At 35.5% G+C, this 20,245-nt stretch overlaps 3 protein-coding genes across 8 annotated transcripts; 2 read left to right on the top strand and 1 right to left on the bottom strand.

Moving 5' to 3' along the window:
* LOC142625608 (disease resistance protein At4g27190-like) lies at positions 1-5,964 on the top strand. Of its 5 annotated transcripts, none has more exons than XM_075799263.1 (5): positions 1-224; positions 332-399; positions 653-4,244; positions 5,044-5,427; positions 5,653-5,964. In XM_075799263.1, the coding sequence occupies exon 3, from the start codon at positions 709-711 to the stop codon at positions 3,649-3,651; it is 2,943 nt and encodes a 980-aa protein (XP_075655378.1). In that variant the 5' UTR covers positions 1-224; positions 332-399; positions 653-708; the 3' UTR covers positions 3,652-4,244; positions 5,044-5,427; positions 5,653-5,964. The 5 variants fall into 5 exon arrangements, with proteins under 5 accessions (XP_075655378.1, XP_075655380.1, XP_075655382.1 ...); XM_075799265.1 differs by having other exon boundaries at positions 629-4,244; XM_075799267.1 differs by having other exon boundaries at positions 7-399; positions 653-3,327; positions 3,415-4,244.
* A 1,372-nt stretch (positions 5,965-7,336) lies between these two features.
* On the bottom strand, positions 7,337-12,057 carry LOC142625885 (anaphase-promoting complex subunit 10-like). Of its 2 annotated transcripts, XM_075799628.1 has the most exons (5): positions 11,845-12,057; positions 11,704-11,764; positions 11,482-11,574; positions 7,751-8,117; positions 7,337-7,662 (listed from the first exon to the last, which is right to left on the bottom strand). In XM_075799628.1, the coding sequence occupies exons 1-4, from the start codon at positions 12,018-12,020 to the stop codon at positions 7,941-7,943; spliced, it is 507 nt and encodes a 168-aa protein (XP_075655743.1). In that variant the 5' UTR covers positions 12,021-12,057; the 3' UTR covers positions 7,337-7,662; positions 7,751-7,940. The 2 variants fall into 2 exon arrangements, with proteins under 2 accessions (XP_075655743.1, XP_075655744.1); XM_075799629.1 differs by lacking the exons at positions 7,337-7,662; positions 7,751-8,117 and adding an exon at positions 10,504-11,300.
* A 3,992-nt stretch (positions 12,058-16,049) lies between these two features.
* LOC142625444 (uncharacterized) lies at positions 16,050-18,994 on the top strand. Its single transcript, XM_075799100.1, has 2 exons — positions 16,050-16,160; positions 18,368-18,994. The coding sequence occupies exons 1-2, from the start codon at positions 16,050-16,052 to the stop codon at positions 18,992-18,994; spliced, it is 738 nt and encodes a 245-aa protein (XP_075655215.1).
* The last annotated feature ends 1,251 nt before the right edge of the window (positions 18,995-20,245 follow it).

Here is a 20,245-nt window from a genome sequence, read left to right as displayed (position 1 = left end):
TTTCTCATTTCTTCTCCATTACTCATCTCTCTCACTCACAAAGCCACAGCCCTCTCATCTCGCACCCGTCCACCCACTGACTGACGCCACTGACCGACCCCAACTACCATCATCGACGCTACCAACCTCATCATATTCGCCCTAACTTTCTAAATCAAGGAATCTTCGTAGATCTTCATTGATGTTGATATTGTCTACCTTTTCGCCCCAATTTTGAACCCCAGGTGCAATTCTCTCTCCGTTCCTTTGCGTCAATTTCTGATTGCACCTCACGTCTCTTGTGACCCAGCTTTTGAAATTGATCTTTAATATTTTTGATGTTGCTATTTAGGTGAGATAAATAGCCGCACTGTTGTCCAATTCGCTCCAGCAAGTATTCTTCACTTTTAGCTATAATTGGTAATTGATAAATTCCATTGTTATATCCACGCTTTCTTCTTTTGGATTATTTATTAGAATATTTTAGCGCAGCGGTTATCACCCAACTTTTTAGAATGATCCTTTGATCCAATATACCTTGTGATGAGTAATCTTCTTTCGCAGATCCTCATCAAGTATTTTTATTGTATTTGCAAATATTTTACTTCGAAATAAACAGAGTGTAAATCAAATGATCTCCTTTGTGCAGTGAAAATATTTTATTCTTGTGCAGCTTTTTCCCTATCAATTATCTGAGCTGCCGACATCGCACGTAGCAAAAGTTACAGCATGGAAGTGGTGGCTGCGGCTGTTGGTGCATTAGTGACATCAACTGGGGAGCTTCTCTGTAGCTGTGTCTGTTCTAAGATCAATATCACTGTCAATCTCCAATCAAATCTTGTTGCTCTTGAGAAGGAGATGAAATGCCTTATGGATCGTAGAAAGGAGGTGAAACATGAAACGGAAATAGCTGAGAAAGTTGGAAACGAAATAAGAGCACAAGTCGTAACTTGGCTTGAGGATGCCGAAAAGCTTCAGCTTAGAGTTAATCCGATTCAAGAAGAGATGGTCTACAACGAGAATACTTCTGCATGTTTTTTAAATTGCAGTAAGCGGTATAAAGCAAGCAAGGAAGTAGAAGAAATACTCCAAGAGATTAAAAGGCTTCTAGATGTTGGAAGTTTCAGCTCTGGAGTAGCTTATTCTACTAGAGTTCCCAGAGCAGTGGAGCATATTCCTGGACCTTCAATAAAGAGTCAAAAAACTGCATCAAGAAAATTTGACGAAACTATGAGCGCTTTGTATGATAACAGATTTCAAAGGATTGGTATTTGGGGACTGGGAGGGATAGGAAAGACTACTCTAGTAAAAAACTTGAACAATGAGCTCAAGACTGCGTCCACACAGCCTTTTGGCATTGTCATTTGGGCTACCGTTTCCAAGAATTTGGACATCAAAAACGTCCAGATACAAATAGCTCAGAGATTGAATTTGAAGTTAAAAATGGTAGACAACATGCAGAGAATGGCTAATCAACTTTATCAAAGGCTTGAGAAGGAGGAAAGATTTCTACTCATTCTAGATGATGTTTGGGAGAAAATTGATTTGAACATTTTGGGTGTCCCACAGCCTGAAGTTCATAAAGGATGTAAGATCCTTTTGACATCTCGACGTATGGAAGTTTGTAGAAGTATGATGACCGATATTGAAGTTAAAATGGAGGTTTTGAATGATGAAGAAGCTTGGCAATTGTTTAGTCAAAATGCAGGGGATGTGGCTCATTTGAAAGACATTAAACCATATGCAGAAGCAATTGCTAGAGAATGTTGCGGGCTGCCTCTGGCTATCATCATATTAGGAGCTGCTATGAGAAGAAAGACAAAGATTGAGTTGTGGGATCATGCGTTAAAAGAACTACAAAGGTCAATGCCTTCTGTAGGAGGCATTGAAGATGAGGTCTATAAGCCTTTGAAGTGGAGTTACGACTCATTACAAGGTAACAACATAAAAGAATGTTTCCTATATTGCTCTTTGTTTCCTGAGGACTTCTCAATTGAAGTTAGTGAACTAGTACAACATTGGTTGGCAGAAGGTTTGATAGATGAACAACAGAACTATGTGGACTCAGTTAACAAGGGAATAGCTTTAATTGAAAATCTGAAGGACTCATGTTTGTTGGAAGATGGCACCAATGCAGAGAGTGTGAAGATGCATGATGTTGTTCGTGATGTTGCTATATGGATCACATCATCATTTGAGGATGGACATAAATCCTTTGTTCGTTCAGGGACTGGGTTGAGTAAGATTTCAGTTGGAGAATTTTCAAATTCTTTTAAAAGAGTTTCTTTCATGTGTAACAAAATAACAAGGCTACCTGATTGCGTCATACAATGTTCAGAGGCCTCAACTCTGCTACTACAAGGCAATTGGCTCCTTGAAACAGTTCCTGAGAGATTCCTGCAAGGATTTGAAGTACTCAGGGTCTTGAATCTTGGCGAAACCTGCATCAAATCATTGCCTCTTTCTCTACTTCAACTTAGTGACCTCCGTGCTCTTATTTTAAGGAGTTGCTTCTCTCTTGAAGAGTTACCCCCACTGGGAGGGCTTAGTAGACTTCAAATACTTGATCTTACTGCTACTCGAATCAGGGAAATTCCAAGAGGGATGGAAGACTTGAGCAATTTAAGGCAACTAGGCTTATCCCACACTCGCAGACTGAAAACCATTCAAACAGGAATCATATCCAGGTTATCTTGTTTAGAGTTTCTAGATACAACCCGCAGTAAATTTCGTTTCCGTATGAAGGGAGAGGAACAAGACGGACAAGCAACCTTTGACGAGCTTAGGTACCTTGATCGATTACTTATCTTATCCATCACATTCAAGAGGATCCCATGTTTCCGGTTTGAAGATCTTTCTTGGATAAATAGATTAAGAGGATTTAAAATTTTCATGGGTACAACAGTATACCCAATTGTAACTACATATGACAAAAGGGTGATTATAAGTGGTCTTGATCTCTCGCAAGAATCGATTGGACAGCTATGGGGTATTGCAAATTATTTGGTCTTAGAAAATTGTTCAGGACTGAATAAAATGCTTAAAGACTTGGTCATTAATAGCGTTGGCTGCTTTGTTGGTTTAAAATCACTCACTGTTGAAAGATCTACAAGCAGCAATTTACGGACGGTTGGAGAATGCTCTGCCCACTCTGACCTTCTACCAAACTTGGAGCAACTTCATCTCTACGCTCTAGCTGACTTAGAAAGCATTTCAGATCTAGCTAGTCTTCTTGGGTTGAGATTTGATAGACTAATATTAATTGAAGTGAGGGACTGTTATAATATGAGATGTCTTCTCTCTTGTGGTGACTTCATTTGCACCCTGCCAAACCTAGAAGTAATCAAGGTTAGCTCCTGTCCTGTCTTAGATGAGCTCTTTAGTTATGATTCAGGGCAGAATATGGCTCCAAATCCTATTGTTCCAAACCTGCAGATATTGGAATTGAAGGACCTTCCCGAATTAAAAACTCTTTGCAGACACAAGGAGACATGGCCGTGTCTAGAGCAGGTTGATGTGATTGTGTGCCATCGTCTCAGAAGGCTGCCTCTAACTGAACAAAATGTAGGCGCCATAAAAGAAATTAGAGGAGAATCACAATGGTGGGATGCATTGGAGTGGGATGAAGACAAAACCAAATCAAGTTTGCTGCCTTATTTCCGTCCATGTTAAGTGCTAGGAATCCCAAATTTGGTCGTCATGATTGTATATCAAGATGGACACAGATTTCCTCCAAAAACAAGTTTGCTGCAACCCTGCAAACAGGGACAGGTGTCAATTAAATAAAAAGACACCTAAGCAATCACTTAAGCAAGGGTCATGTGCAAACGTTAACAGCGTTAGGCAGAGTCTTCTCATCAAACACGCCCCTGCTTCCTCTCACCCACAGCAACAGCCTCACGCCTCTCCCCCATCTCTTCCTCTGCGGCGCGGCGGCTCCACCTTTGTTTTTCTCAGAAACCCCAGTCTGGCCAGAGAATCACGGCCACATGCAGAGGCCGCCGTCGATTCCGCCTGTTCACCCCCTTCCCTCTTCGCCGATTCCGTCTCATTCCCTTTCCCTAACAACCTTCTCTCTCTTTTCCATTCCCATCCCGCACCCATATATTCTCCGCCAAGGACATATTGATCATTTTGCTTGAGTGATGCGTGTGTTACCTAATGTCGATGATGGGAAGGATGACTTCGACTCGGAAGAGCATGAAACTCATGCCACGGTGCTGGATAAGTTGCTAGCCTGGGAGAAGCTATATGATGAAGTGAAGGTATATTGCAGTATTTCTTTTTGCTTTGTTTTTTCACACTTTGTCCTGAAAAAAAAGCTGTACCCAGTGCGGTTCCATTTTACATGAATTGATTATTAATTTTTTGCTTAATTATAAATTTATGGGCCTTCACATGTATGCTTGAGCATTTCTTGAATATAAGTAATGGACATTTTCTTTGAGTTGATAAGAATTGGTGCACGTAGATAATCTTCTAGTTATTACTTCTAAAAAAAAAAAACTTCTAGTTATCTCAGCTTGCTTGTCAATTTGACATGAAATTGGTGATGTGCTGGTATGATGCACAATTTGAGTCTGAGAAACATTACAGACAAATAACAATGAAATTGCTAATTGCTTTAGTAGGTATCTTAAGTTAGTTTTCATATCCAAACTTAGGTACTGCAACTTAACTTCACCAATTAAATTCAGCTATGTTATAAGTTGTAATTATGAATATGAGAGCACATTCTGTAATCTGTACATGAGTTTTTTTATTTTGGGTCAAAGAACTACTAACCATACAAATTGCTTCTTGGAATGCGAATTTTGATCATTGTTTGTGGGTAATCATTTGCCGTTTGGCATGGTGGTGTCCAAGGACAAGTAATTTGGCAAAGGAATATTGAAAATGTCGCTTAATCATCTTTCTTTCAATTTCATGTTGTTTACCATCAAATCCCATTATCTTTTTACCTTTTTTTTTTTTTTTTACAGTGATACATTATTCTCTTTTTCATGATGTATTTTAGGGCCTAATGTATTTTATGATGTATTTGGAGTCTGCAAATTATTGCAGCAATGACAGGATAAATCCTGGCCAACTATCAGAAATGGCTGAAGATATTTGGAGTCTTGGGCTTCTGTTACTTGAGCTACTAAAAGGGAAGCCTCTAGCAGATAGAGATGGTAACAAAAATTTCAGGAGCATGGAAGAGATAAATGAGCTTGTTGGTGGTCAGGAGTCCTTTGATGAGCGGCTAGATATTCCAAAAGACAAATGCAAGATCATGGTGTTGGCAAAGTTTGGTGAAATTGCAAGATGGTGCATCAGTAGCAGCTGGAGTTTTGGAAAAAATCAAAATTATCCCAAGATAGTTGATGTTCTGTCTGGCTTGACACAAGTGAAGCAACTGTTTTCTTCTGCTTCATGCTGAGAGGAAAAGGCAAAATGTAGGTTGAGGTGAAGCATCAGTATTGAACCTTAACTGGTTAATTTAGTGAGTTACAGGGATTCACATATATGATTCTGAACCCACCGCAGTAATAAATTTTAATTGTCTAGATAATAATTGCTTCAATAGCAATCATAACAATTAAAACTTCTGTTGTAGTTCTAAGAAACTTGAATGTGTCATTTCCTTGATGAAAATAAATTGTTAACTGTTGCTCTTGTTTTATCTGTCAGGAGGCCAGATTATTGCCTTGGACCTCACTTGCGGCAAATGCTTTTGTATGGTTGTACACGATTGGAGATTGGAGTCCAGAGCACATATGAGGATGTTGCTTGTGACACAAATGGAGGCCATACAGTAGCCGCTGTGGCTGATTGTTTTTGCTTGGCAAAGGATGCTGATATGGATTTTGTCATTTGTATTAGTAATGTGTTACGTTACAATTCTTGCAATATTTATTTGGGACGAGCTCTGAGAATCATATATGGTTTTGTTACATCAAATTGAGTTTTGACATAATGTTATTAGTTCCTTGCCAACCAAAAGAATTCTTATATGTTCTTTTACTTTATTTATAAAGGTGACACTGTGGTACTACTCTTTATTCCTCTCCCTTGGTTTAGATTTTGGTTGTTTAATTGATGTTACATGTGATTGAAGATTATGGACCTCTTGTAGTGGGCCATGTGATCATGCACCACATGCAACTAGCTCACAACAGAAATAAGCATGTTCCATGGCCTGATTTTGCTGATCATCAACATCCCCACTACTTGCTTCTGATTTTGCTGATTTTGTCACAGAGAAAGTGAATGGGGCGGAATCAGCGTAGGGGGAAGCGGGTGAAGAGAAGGAATGGAGATATGGTTCGGTGAGATCGGCGGCCGCTGCATATGGCCGCCGTTGATTCTGCCTCCCAAGACAGAGGTGAGAAGGTTGAGATGCAGGTTTGAGGAGTTTGAGTAGAGAGAGAGAGAGGGGCTGTCCAGTTTAGATGAGAGAGACGCTGTTAATGTTAGGCTTTGGCCACCGTCGATTCTGCCTCCCAAGCTCTTGCCGGTCTGAGTTTGCTGAGATCATAGAGGTGGAGGAGATGAGAGAGAGGCGTGAGGCTGTTTGAGGAGAAGACTGCCTAACGCTATTTTTTTTTTTTTTTCCTTGAAAGGCTGCCTAACGCTGTTAACGTTAGGGTTAACAGCAATCCAATTAAGTTGCACATGACCCTTGCTTAAGTGATTGCTTAGGTGTCTTCTTATTTAATTGACACCTGTCCCTGTTTGCAGCAGTTGCTGCAAACTTGTTTGGAGGAAATCCGTGTCCTATGAAGATTGAAAGATGACCCAATGAGTGAGTTAAGAGTTTGTTCACTATATAGCTTGAGTACCAATAAGTTTTTGAGAGTTTGTTCATTTTTTGAGTGTGAGGGCACCTATATTATATATTGGGAATTTGAAAATATTGAGTGTCATGTTTGTTAGTTAAGATTGAAAAGGGTTTTGAGTTGGGTGTAATTTGTTTTAGAATTGTGAGGGACTATAAATTTGAAGTTTGTAAAAATCTGTATCTTTGTATTTGAATTTTGGTTGACGTCGCTCGGGACTAGAATGAAGTTGGCTCAACAATATTGAAATCTCGTTGAATGTTTTAGTTGTATGCATCCATATACTTATCACTATTTATTTATCATATTTTTTTCTAGATAGCTTATTAAAGGCACCAACATGCTTCCAACCAGTTGTTGAGCACCACATGTTTATCTTTTTTCCTTTTTTCTGGTTTCTTCTTCACTATTTGATGATTGAAGATGATCCATACGGATCATTCATCTTCTTGTGCAAATTGAATGTCAGCTCTTTGATTGCAAAAATAAAAATATTTAGGCCATTTATGTATATTTTCTACAAATATACGATATAATTTTTGCAAAATTTTCAATTGCCGCATATTTTGTGTGTGGGAGTTTGGCGAACTTATTTGTTGTGAGATCATAAAAGTATACAAATATTATGCTTTTGAAGCCTTATATCCATCTCGCCACCTCTTTGTCCATATAATTTACATCTTGAAAGTTGAAACTACGTAGAATAGCACCTAAAGAAAGAAGCATCTGAAAGAAGTCCTAGCCCATCTCAAAGGAGAATACAAAGCTATTGAATTCTTACCTCTTTTAAAAAAGACGTCAACAATGTCAGATTTTAATATTTTATCTTCGGCTTTAAAGCAGCAAGTTTCATTGACAAGAACTGCATGTCAAATCAAATTCTACTTTAGTGCTAAACACAAAAGCTGCTAGAGTTAACATAACGTACAAGGTAGAGAAGTTTCAATTACCTCGACTAGTATTTGAAGAGATTGAATGTAGTTGATGTCAATATCTTACCAGCCTTACTCACGATTTAGCTATCACCTGACCCGGGACCAAATCTTACAAACAATTTCATCTTCGTTTTTACGTTTTAATTTCCTCCTTGCTTGTATATAATGGACATTACAATTTTGAGATTTTCATCATGGACATTAACTAACAAAGAGATTTTTTCCTACACACATTTTCTGCTAAGCTGTGGCTATCAGTGGCCTTGGAATTCTCTTTTGAAGTATCGCTGAAGCTTCTCTGGCTTTTCTCAAAGACCTTAGATCCTACTTCTTCTGCATATCCTTTGATCCTCTTGTCTCTATATACCTCTGCTTCTACAAACTGAACACGAAAAGACAAGCGTTTATGTCCATCCTAAGTAATTCTTTGATAGTCAACTTAATCAACATTCAATATCAGTTGCAGACTCACGCGATACGTTAGAATAAATAATTATTTTATAACTGTGGTATATAATAAAATTTGTTTTTTTAATTTTGTTGAAGATAATTTTGGTCTCCTTAAAAATTAAACAATTTCTAAAATTATTTCATCTTTCTAACTCTACAAATATATCATTCTATTATTTTGGGTTTCGTTTAATTGATGTTATTCCTTTATGAGGTGATCCATATTATTCAAAATTATGTTATAATGTACTATGTTTATCTTTTTTTTTTCTTGTACAATTAAACTTTTTAAGTTTTGAATAAATCATTCAAATTCCTCATTCTCTTAAAGATTATTATGATAATAAAAAATCATAACAAAATTGCACTTAATGTTACTTAAATAATTAATAGACACATTCAAATACATAGCCATGACTTTTTATTTGTTTTTTTATATAAATTCAAATTCTCATTTACAAAATAACTAACTCAAACAAAAATCAAGCTAAAACTATAAGAGGGGGAAAGATTAATTGTGATGGAAAACTCAAAAATATAACACTAAAACGTATTAACCCAAAATAAAGTTATAAAAAAATACAATGATTTATCAACTTAAAGTAGAGTTGCAAGAAATAGTAAAAAAATTGAGAGAGAGAGAGAGAGAGAGAGAGAGAGAGAGAGAGAGAGAGAGAGAGAGAGAGAGAGAGAGAGAGAGAGAGATTATAAAAACTAAGATAAGAACAAAAAGAGTAAAAATATAAGATATACTAATAAATATCAAATTACTTGATTCATGCTATATAATATAATAATGATATATTTTTATATACTATCTTTATAATGTAATAAGATGACATCTATTAAATCAAAGAAAAAAAAATACCATCATAAAAATACAAAACTAAATCACACCAATCTAAAGTAAAGTTCTAAAAAATATAAAAATTCATCAACTTAAACTAAGCTTTGAAAACTGCTTAACGTTGATAATATGAGACTAAAATAATTCAATAACCTATGACAGAACAATAATCATTCAATAACTGAAAATATACTTGCACTTTTTTATAGTGTAATATGAAGCTAGCCATACCATATCAACCACATTATAGGATGTAAAAAATTAAAAATATATATAAAAAAGAAGGAAAATAATTATGAAACTTTTCAATTCACAATTATCAATAATATTTGGAAAGGAACTCATAATCTCAACCAAAGAAAAAAAAAATTAAAACTTAGAAACTCTTATGGTCTAGGCATATTTGATGACTCAAAAGGATATGCATCTCAAATTTTGGCATGGTCATGTTCAATTTAGGCCAAGTATATAGGTTCGTTACTTCAGTTCAATACATAACAATGATAACATAAACAACAATTGTAATTGACAATTAACAATGGTATAATTAGGCTTCCCAAGCATTAGTGGTATACTTATTCCTTACTCTCATATCTACATCAGATTGGCTAAAATCACAAACATGAATTCTATGATGTGACTTGATGCAAATGAGCTGCAATCAAATATTAATAATAAATATGAAAAAAAAATTCTAATACACTACCATTTTTGATTTGATTCCTATCTTGTTGAAGTTCATTAAAATTTGTGAGTTTCCTCCAATCTCATGTTCTTCTCTTTTGATGTATCCTTCTTAACTAAAGAGAACCTTCAAATTTCTCTATTTTGTGTGCTTACTAGATTTCTTGATTTTATAAATACTGTGATTACAATGCAATAGAACAAAATGACTGTGTTTGTGAAGATTGTCGAACTTGATAAGTCAGGCACCATCCTTCATCTTCTAATATTTCATTCTTCTTTGGTATGTTCAAAATTTGTGGCAAATTGATGTCAGTCAAAGCTTGAGGACCCTGGACATGTTATGATTGTCATTGAAGTTGGATTCTTGAAGGTTTTATTAATCTATCTTTTTATATGCTGCTCATTTTTTTTTTCCTTATGCATCTTCTATGCATTGGAATGAAATCCTGCATCTTGGAGATTTTCTCTTTCACACGTTTAAGACTATAGATGAGCTCAATGATAGATATTTGGAAAACTGTAATGAATGTTTTATTATATCTACTTTTGGTTTTTGTGCAGTTGTATTGTTGTTTTCATTAGACGTTGAATTTGCATCACTGTTTCAGTATAATGCCTAGATGTTTGGACTAAAGATTGATTTCTGTTGGACAAGGCTAAATGCTTAGGGATTTTATGCTTACCTCAAGTCTCTGCCTCATCTACTTCAACGCACAGCACCATAATAATTAAAAGTTAAAACCACAAATTAGAAAGAATGGAATTTTTTTATTCTGTAGTTGGGGAACCTTTCATTTATACATCTGTCTGTTAACAATTGCAAGAAGCCAAAACTTCTACTAGCACTGGATGTGGTGGAATGCCTCGTTAATTTAAAGATGCCAGTTATTTTTCAATGTTACAATAAAAGGTCACATTTGATCAACAGGCTCTCACCCCTTCAAACTTCAAAATGCTGACAAAGGATTTGAGCAAAGTGCTTTGAAATTCTATCATTTGACTTGTCTGTTAATGACATGTTTAATGTCCCCAAGAAAGAGGGACAACTTGAGATTCAAGTCAAAAGAGAGCATCTTTTCATTTTATGTCTGATATCAAGTTCCAAATTTTTGGTAAGCCATCTTCATTTTAGCCTGTGTGAAATTTCTGGTTGCTGGCCAATTGGACTATTATTGTGTCTATATCTGCAAATATTTACGAGTTTACTCTACATGATAGCACTACTACCTTTGTCAACCAACAAAATATCAAGTGAGTCCAAGTTTTCCAGCTTTTACATCATGGTTTCTTCCATCTCCTATGTACTTAGCAATGGATCTTTTCTAAGAAACTGAATTCCAGTATGTCATCCACCCATTGAATCTTATTTTTTTTCTGGGTTATGGTTGGCTAACCTAGGGACCTCTTTTTTCATCAACATCCGGACTTTACTGCACTCTTAAGGTATATATCTGCCTAAATAATTCCCAAATAATTTCTTCTTCATATCTTTCTAGCTCAATTAATGCAGTTTTGTTCTTCTCTTCTTGTAAGCTTTTATACCCATCCTCTTGGCTTGACAAGTTCCACAGTTTTTATCTCCTAAAGATATTTGCAGGGAGAAGAACTAGATTAACCAAATTGAGTCTTGGTGAGCAAATTAAACACAAAACAAAAGAAAAAAAAATGTAGATTACTGCTTGTGTTGAACATGTTCCAATTTAAATACTATTAAAATAAATGCTTGAAGGGTATTCTTAAAAACCCAAATCAAAGAAATTACCTTCAGATTGTGGAAACCATCGCAAGCACGAATGGAGATCTTACTGGGTGTGTAGCTCTCATCAAGCTTTAAATCCACATAAAGAACAACTAACTTCATAAACAAACAACCCCATTAATTGCTATTGACCCACATACACAAACAAAGGAACTAAACAAAAAAATTAAAGATTTAAAAAAGGATTATAAAAAAATAAATAATAAAAATCTGCATATGACATACTTGAAGCTTAACTTTCTTCTGAAATTGAATATTAACCAAATGAGGTTGTGCACCATCTGATCTGAGACAAAACAGAAAATGTAATCAGGGTTTCAAAGACAGAGAGAGAGGTTCGGTTACAGAGATTTTGTAATTGATTACTGCCAATAGGTCTCGAGGTTCTCATCTCGGAGGGCAGAGACACCATTGCCGAGCTTGCAAGAGCTTACACTCCAGGCAGCCTTCCCCATTTCTATAAGGTCATCTTCCACTATCAGCACCTGATTCCCACCAGTAACTTTCCCTTCTTCTTCTCCCTCTGAAAATTCCGTCGCCATAAGCCTAACTTTTTATTTTGTTGCTATTAGTCTTTTAATAATCTCTCAAGGAACCTGCAATCTATTGAGGGAGGGAATTTTCAGACTAGCACAGCGAGGGAGGGAAATATAGTAAGTTAACACACCTTTGAAACATATTAACAAACTAGCGTCTCAAGTTTTAGAAGCTCGAGTTCTATTTTAAAACTCGAGTCTCAAAGACTTGCTTTGAACTGATTACTTGGACAAAAATATCAAGAAATGCCACATAGATCTCGAGTCTCTTAGACTCTCGAGTTCTACCAAAGAGATGAGCTGCGAACCCAGCCGAACTTTGAAGAAGAGAGAAATCCAGAACGAAGATGAAGAAAAACCCAAAACGAAGAAGATGAAGCCCGAACTGATCGAAAATCAAACAACAAGAACAGAACGAAGATGAACCCAGTAGAAGAAGAACAGAACAAAGATGATGAAGAAACCTCAGAATGATCTGACGATGAAGAACAGAGGGAAGAATAGAGGAAGAACCCAGAACATTGGAGCTTCGATTGGACGATCTGCACAAAGAAGAACAATGGGTCTGACTCAAAAGAACGCGAGGAAGACGAAGGATGATCTGAAGGGGAAAAATGATGGAACTTGAGTTTCTAAAACTCAAGGTCTACGCAAAAGGAAAAAATGGTGGAACTCAAGTTCTACGTGGAATTTTTTCCATGTCAGCTTCTACCGCTTGGGTCTCGAGTTTCAAAAACTCAAGTTCCAATTGAATCTAGAGTTTTAGAAACTCGAGATGCTAGTTTCACACATTTTTTCAAAACCGGGCAACTAACAAAATTGTTAATATTATTGTTACTAGATGATGTCCCGCGCGATGCGCGGATGCTTTATAATTTCACTTTCAAATAATTTATAACTAATTTTTATAACCCATATAAAATATGTAATCTTGTGGTATAATAGTTACATAATTAGCTTCAATTATCTTATTTATTAAAAAAGAAACATAAATTACTAAGCATAACATAACTAAGAATATGTATGTATTGCGTGAGTGAATTCATGATTATTTAATTATTTAAGTTACACGCACAATTATTATTTTCACATCCTTTGAAAGAGAGTGAGCATATAATTCATTTGGTTTGTGAGTATTAACCTAACTCTTATTGTTTTTTTTCTTTCTATTTTTATTTGGAGAAGAAATCTAACTCATATCTAGCAATGAATGGTTTCAGAAATAGATACCAAACTACATATTTCATCAACATGGGGCAAAACACACACCCTTAAATTCCAAATCATTATGAAGTAAATTACTCCAAGTATTTCTTGAATCTTATTAGCTAGCTACAACAAAGCTACTAATTGTCAAGGAGCTACATGGTATTGAATTTTTAACAAATATGCCCCAAAGTACTCCTAAGAGTAGTAAAGTCTTGTATGTAAACCACCAAATTATGCCCAACACATTAATTTCTCAATCATTGTATCACTATGGAATAGAGTTCAAAAGGAAGATATTTTTGTTTAACCACGACCATCTTTATAAATAAAATGAAAGAGAGATATCTCACCATCGTTCAACTTATTAATAGTAGTGTAATGATTCATTTATAATGAGTTTTTGGCATCCTTGAAGCTTCCAATACACAGTATCTATGGCCAAATTAACTAAGAAATATATTCTTTGGCACCAAGACCAAGTCTTCTACTTGGAAATCTCATTGTGTATTTCTCCAGAATATACTGAATACATACCAAGAACTAATACCCTAAAAATGTTCCACACAAAAGGGACATTTTTGCCACCATGAATTTTCAATCCAAGTGTTGCAAATATGTCATTAGTTATAAAAGCATTGCCTATGTAGTAATCAAACACCATAGCTAAGGCCTGAAAGAAAATTTGAAAAAGGAGACTGTGAATTTTCTTTCATAGATAAACTTTATTGAAATCATGATCCAAGTTGGATAACTAATAGATTCATAAAGAATTTCACATAGTCAAGAAAAGTAGCGGTAATGACAAAATTTGATAGTAAGTTTTTGAAAAATACTCAAAGAATGTCATATGCTAAGTTGCAACTTCTAATTGGAACTGGTTCATAGTCTAAAACTATGATAATAACATAAAAATTAAAGAATCAGTAGTTATACTAATTTTTTAGGCTGCTTGATAAAACTTAAGAGGATAAAAAAACTAATTGAAGTGAGATAGGCATGCCAAGAGGATAAAAAATTAATTTTTTAACCTTATGGGATAGGCATGCCAACCCTCAATCTTGAGCAACACTTGATATACAACTGATTGAAGTGAGGTAGGTGCAAACAATACAATCATTGGAAATTTGTTTGAGTCTTTGGGGACCATGATCCAACCAAGGTAAAATAAATAGAAAATAAGAAAGTTCAAAGATTGAAAGGATAAGAACTAAGATTAACCATTTCAGGTTATAAATTTTTTAGAGAGCGTATGTATTAACAACAAAATTGATAATATGCATCTGGCAAGCTCTAATATACCTAAAACAAAAAATTATGAAAAATTTTAAGGCAACCGTTAAACACAAGAAAATTTTCAGTAGGGAAGAGAATAGGCAGTAAAAAATAGATAAAAGGTATTAAACAAAAGGAAATTTTTTTTTCTTATGGCAAAGGGCTCCAAAAATTTGGCTAAGAGATGAAATTTTTTTACTTAAGACCAACTATAACATTATTTATGTTGGGTTCTACTTCTTGCAAAATAATGATCAACTGTTAATACACTACTTAACCTCACCTTTAGTAGCCATACATAATAGAAGCTTGACACTTATAGCTTGGGTTTTTTACACAGTTATGGTGTGTAGTTATATATGATTTTGTAGTATTAGTTCTTACTCCATTGCCATTTATAGTGTTTATAGAGTTCCGCAACTCTGGGAATTGGTTGTTCTTGGTTTGGAGATTGCTAACTATGTATTTTAGGTCCATAAAGGTATTCTAATAGGGAAAGCCACTTTCAAAAGCTCAGAAGTATCAAAACTCATTCATTTGATTTGTGGGATTTGGCTGAACCATCAGATATAAATTTACCTTGATTAACTACCATCAGAAAATCTTGTGGCTTCTTTGACATCCAGCAAAAGTCATGAACACATATGCCTCTGCATATGTTGTATTAAATACACTACCTTAGACTTCTAGTTATGTACCTACACTTATTTTACATGACTAATGTCAAGGGCCCAAGATCACAACCAATTACCTAGAGCCCTGGACAACTCTACCTGCACCAAAAAGAAAAAAATCAACTTGAGCCTTTACTTTCTTTTTGACACTAAAGTATTTGCTTCTCAAATTTTATATTTCATAAGCAGATTATGTGTTTGGCTTCAATCCTAGATCTGTAGGATCCATTCGGATTTACAAAAATCTAGATATGGATTAACAGAAATTGTGTTTCTTTGTTTAAAAAAAAAAAGTTTCTTACTGATTTCTTTTTTAAAAAATTTAACTAAACCATAAAAAATTTATTAAAAAAAAAACCCAAATCGTTTTTTAAAGAATTTAACTAACAAAATTTATAAAATAAAAAACCCCAAATGATGGTTTTCTTATGTCCTTGACAGGTCGGCCGTTTGGCTTGAGGCTATTCTTCCGGGTCGGACCTATATTCTTGGAATCATTCCAAATATTAAAAGACCACATAGAAACCCAAAATTCAAATTCATTTAATTTTAAAAATTTGCAGCAAAAATCTTTGAGATGTTACTTTTAATGGAAACAAAAAGGGAATCTTAGGGAATAGAAAAGGAAGCTTGACAGAAAGGAGAGTTGGTTACCAACTTTTCTCTAATAAAGCAAGGAAGGAGAGGGAGATACCCTTTACATGTAAACAGTGGCCTTTCCTCCTAAGTTCAAACAATCCAACCTGCAATCTTTTGCCGTACATGTAATACTTCTTCTTCTTTTTTTCCCCTAAAAGCAGAGATGAGAAAGAGAAATAGCATCACAATTTAGTTTTAGAGAAACAAAGTGAAATTTTAGGGACCGGTTAAAATCAATGTCATGCCAAGCATAGAGAACATCTCCGTAGTGGAATTGAGGCCCTTTGCTGTCATTCAAAAATCCTTTAAGATTGAGATTCCACCACATAGTTTAGGAAAGATTGGTTTTTTGGTTGTTTGACCAAATGTATGGGAAACAGAGGAGATTGAGATGGAAATAAGAAGGGTTAGAACTCATAATAGCAAGAGGTGAAAATAAATGAGCTTGTGTAATTAAGGAGACGTTGGGGTTTCCTAAGAGACATACTTGAAAGTTTAAACGTTTTTATAATCAATTGAAAACCTTTAAACGTGATTTTAATCTTTTATAGTCAATTGAAAGAGAGGAGTGAGGTGTAATAACATTAACTTTTAACAGGGAAAAAGAAAAAGAAAAAAAAGAAGCTAGATGGCTTAAATAAAAGAGTTAACCATAGAAGACGCCACTTGGCAGAACCTCAAGCTCTACCGCATGAGGTCTCTGCTTTTATATATATATTGATTTGGAAAGGGTGTTCATCTATTGAGAGATCAAACATAAACCCTAAAAAATGGACCTGACCTTTGTAACAAAGAAGCTATTTGAATAAAAACCATAACAGTCAAAATTAAGAATATAAAATTATCTACACATGTAATAATTTTGTAAAATAAAATTGAAGTAGACTGGGATTAATTTGGTATACTGCTAAGTGCTGGTTCCACTTGAAAAGGAAAGGCCTTGATCGTGTTAGAAATCACAGTCTTGTAATGTTATTTTCATCCCATGAGAACTACTAACTTAACTCCATTTCTTAATTTGCAGTTTTAAATTTCAAAACAGAATAGTTATCTAAAACAGTGAATCTAGTGCTAACTAGTTCTAGCATGGTTGTTCCTTAAAACAGTCTTTTTCATCATGAGGAGGAGATGGGGAAGGGGGGATATGCCAATCAAATTATCCATGTCAGATGTTCTCTTTTCTTTTCTTTACTAAAAATTCAGTAAGTTACATATAACTACTAGAGATGATAGTAGCCCAATGTCATTCTTATCATTACTATATTCATTTATGCTAAAAAAAGTAGCACCAATACTTATACCAGTAGAACTGAAGATAACCATCAACACATTCCAAACCAACAAGGAGATTAACACACGATTATTATTGTTAGACATTAATTCCCTTATCAGATATATTTTCTTTTACTTTTTATTTCCTTCAAAATTTCACATCTCCGAAGTCATTTCAAGAAATGAACAAAGTCACACACAAACTAACTAACCATTCGATGAAAGACATATTTCGTGGGTTAAAAACTTCTAAAACACACTTTGTCAACTACTTTTTCATGAACCAGTAATCTAGTTTCTATTCTACAACAGTAAAAATTCTAAACAAACATAACAGCAACAACCAACAAAAAAAAAAAAAAAAGATTCCAGAATCATAAATTACAAGTAGCCAAATGAAAACAAATGATCTATAAACCAATCGAAATTGGCATTCACGACCCAACAACAACAACAATTAGACTCAGCCGTTTACATAGTGGATGACCCAGCTTATATCTATAGATTCTATACTAGATCATTTCATAACAAAGGGACTGGTTTTGAACAAAACATATGACCCTAAACACAGACACAATCATTAAACTAATTGTAAAAAAGGAGGCATATGGGTGTTTTAATAAAGATTTTAAAAACACAAATTACTCAAACACAAGCATTAAACTAAGCTTTTTCAGGCCAAAAAAATAAAAATAAAAATCTCAATTACTCAAATTTAGGTTCCGGATCTTACAGGAATTCCACAATCCTAACCAAATGAACCCACAAATCACTATAATCTCTCATGCATTGAACTCCCCAAAGTACCAATTACAAGATATGTAAACCCCAAACAAGCCCTCAACCAAAATAGAAAAGCCCCAATATTAAATTTAAAGATTTTGGGGTTTTAGTAAAAACCCAAATGCAATTAGAAAATTTCACCAGCTCTATAGTTCCCTTATCAACATCAACATGAAAATCTAAGAAGCACAGGTGCGTTTTAGGATTCAGGTGCAGGTGTGGGTGCAGGTGCAAGACTCAGCAATTTTTTGAAAAAATAGGGTGCGGGTATGGCGGGATGTGGCAATTAAAAAATTATTAAAAATATTTTTATTTATATTTTATATATTTTTATATTAAAAAAAATTAGACAGTTTATTTGTACTAGTTTTAATAATAGTTTATTATATTTACATATCATATAATAGATTAATTAATTAAATGAATAATAACAAAGTCAGAAAAATCACACCAGGGTCCCACCTGTAGGACTTGTAGCAAACTGTAATCTAAATTGAAGTGTAGGGGCGAAACAAGTTGAGGGAGAATCAACCCACTTGGCCGCTGCTAGAGCTGGGTGAGAGGGCTGTCACTTTGGTTCGGGAATTCCTGGACCTGTACAAGCCAGTTGTGTTGCCGAGAGGTCCTGGGGTCCAGGTGGGCTGGTCTCGTCCTCCAGTGGGTGCCTTCAAGGTGAACTATGACGCTGCCTGGTTTGAGAATCTGGGTTGTGCTTGCATTAGAGTGGCAATTAGAGATTCAGATGGGGAGATGATTGCGGCTTTATCTCAGAGAATTTCACTTCCTTTTTCTGTGGAAATGGCTGAAGCTTTGGCTGCTCGTCGTGCTCTGCTTTTTGCGCAAGAACTAAGCCTCTCTAAAGTGGTGATGGAAGGTAATTGCCTCCGAGTGGTTTCGGCTCTGAATTCCTCGGGTTGCTGCAACACGTTATATGGGAATGTGGTTGAGGAAACCCGTCGTCAAGCTGGTTTGTTTCATTTTTGTAGTTTCTCTCATGTGCGGCGGGGTGGGAATAAGTTAGCCCACGCCCTCGCTAGAAGAGCAGTTTCATCTACAGGTTTAGATGTTTTGGTAGGAGATCTACCCTCTGAGTTGGAGAGTGTATTCCAATCTGATTATCTTAATTTATAAGAGCTTACCTTCTTATCCAAAAAAAAAAATTGAAGTGTAGGTTGGGGAGTATAACTTTGCTTTAGAATACAACTTGAAGTGCAACCCACCACGTGTAGGACTTAAAGCAGATTGTAAAGAAAATCTTATTTGAACAAATAAACCACTGGCGGACTGAATGAAGAAGTAAAGAAAAGAAGAAAAAAAAAAAAAAGCAAAGCAGATCAGCAGAGAGAAAGAGAGAGAGAGCATGAAGAAGAAACCCACTGTGACTGTGGTGGTGCTCTAATTTTCTTCCCCGAAAGAATCCAAGATGCAGATCAGCAAAGCTTGGTGGTGCCATCTGTGATTGTGCTCTAATGATTTCAGCCTTTTTTCGGCCATTTCGGTAAGTTGAGATTGAAAAACAGAGATTGAAACGGTGCGTTTTGCACCTTTTTTTTTAAATTTCGGCCTGAATCTGCCAGTTCAGCGCAGGTACCGGTGTGTTTCGGCAGTTACGCTCGATACAGACTGAGTCGACGCAAATTAGCCTGAGTTTGCCCCGAGTCAGGAAACCAAAAAAAAAAAAAAAGACGTGGCATCGACGCGCAGGCAGCGGCTTCGCTTACGCGTCAGACGCGGGTGCGACGGCCATTTTGTCGCTTCCGTGCATCCCAGATGAAAATCCTCAGACTTTAAAATAAATTCAATAAAAACACGGTTTTTAAGTTTAATGAAAACCCCAGTAATGGACATTAAAGAAACAAAGAGAAACGATATAAAAGTTTTTTTTACCTTCAACGTCTCTGATACTTTTCCCAAATACTCAAAACAAAGAGAGGGGAGGTGGTGAAGTTTGAGGAACTAAAATGTAGCAGAGAGAAGGAGATCAAATGAATCAGTAAAGTGGAGGGAGAAGAAGGAGGGAAAAGAAGAGCTCTGTGACTTTCAAAAATATATGTAAAAATTGAAGGAAAATTGATTAAATAGTGCAATTTTTTTTAAAATTAAATAGTGACTCATCCACGCCACAAAAAGTTAAGAATGAGATGCAAAACGTGCAACAAAGACCAGACAAGCCATGGACTCACATGGAAGTGGAGAATGCACAAGGCTCAAGCACCACCCACTTGTACCCAGCAAATACAGGATCGGTGGGTCATGAGTCAAAAGTAAGAGAGGGTATGGTCTGGCAATGGGGAGAAGGGGGAAGTCTATCCTGGAGTTTTCACTCAAGCTCTTTTGGGGGAAGTATCCTACTGTGATGACATACCACCCAAAAAAGGAAAA

Source organism: Castanea sativa, chromosome 2 (assembly GCF_040712315.1).
Source record: "Castanea sativa cultivar Marrone di Chiusa Pesio chromosome 2, ASM4071231v1".
Classification (NCBI taxonomy): Eukaryota; Viridiplantae; Streptophyta; class Magnoliopsida; order Fagales; family Fagaceae; genus Castanea; species Castanea sativa.
Note: the sequence above shows the minus strand (reverse complement) of the source record. Positions and strands in the feature narration are given on the sequence as shown.

Bases quoted from the DNA above. Each gene is read 5' to 3' on its own strand.
- LOC142625885 (XM_075799628.1), bottom strand. From the start codon at position 12,020: ATGGCGACGGAATTTTCAGAGGGAGAAGAAGAAGGGAAAGTTACTGGT. The intron at 11,765-11,844 runs GTAATCAATTAC...GTTTTGTCTCAG, and splicing joins AACCTCGAGACCTATTGGCA to ATCAGATGGTGCACAACCTC. The intron at 8,118-11,481 runs GTAATTTCTTTG...TTTCGTGTTCAG, and splicing joins ATGGTTTCCACAATCTGAAG to TTTGTAGAAGCAGAGGTATA.
- LOC142625608 (XM_075799263.1), top strand. From the start codon at position 709: ATGGAAGTGGTGGCTGCGGCTGTTGGTGCATTAGTGACATCAACTGGG.
- LOC142625444 (XM_075799100.1), top strand. From the start codon at position 16,050: ATGCCAAGCATAGAGAACATCTCCGTAGTGGAATTGAGGCCCTTTGCT. The intron at 16,161-18,367 runs GTTGTTTGACCA...ATTGAAGTGTAG, and splicing joins TAGGAAAGATTGGTTTTTTG to GGGCGAAACAAGTTGAGGGA.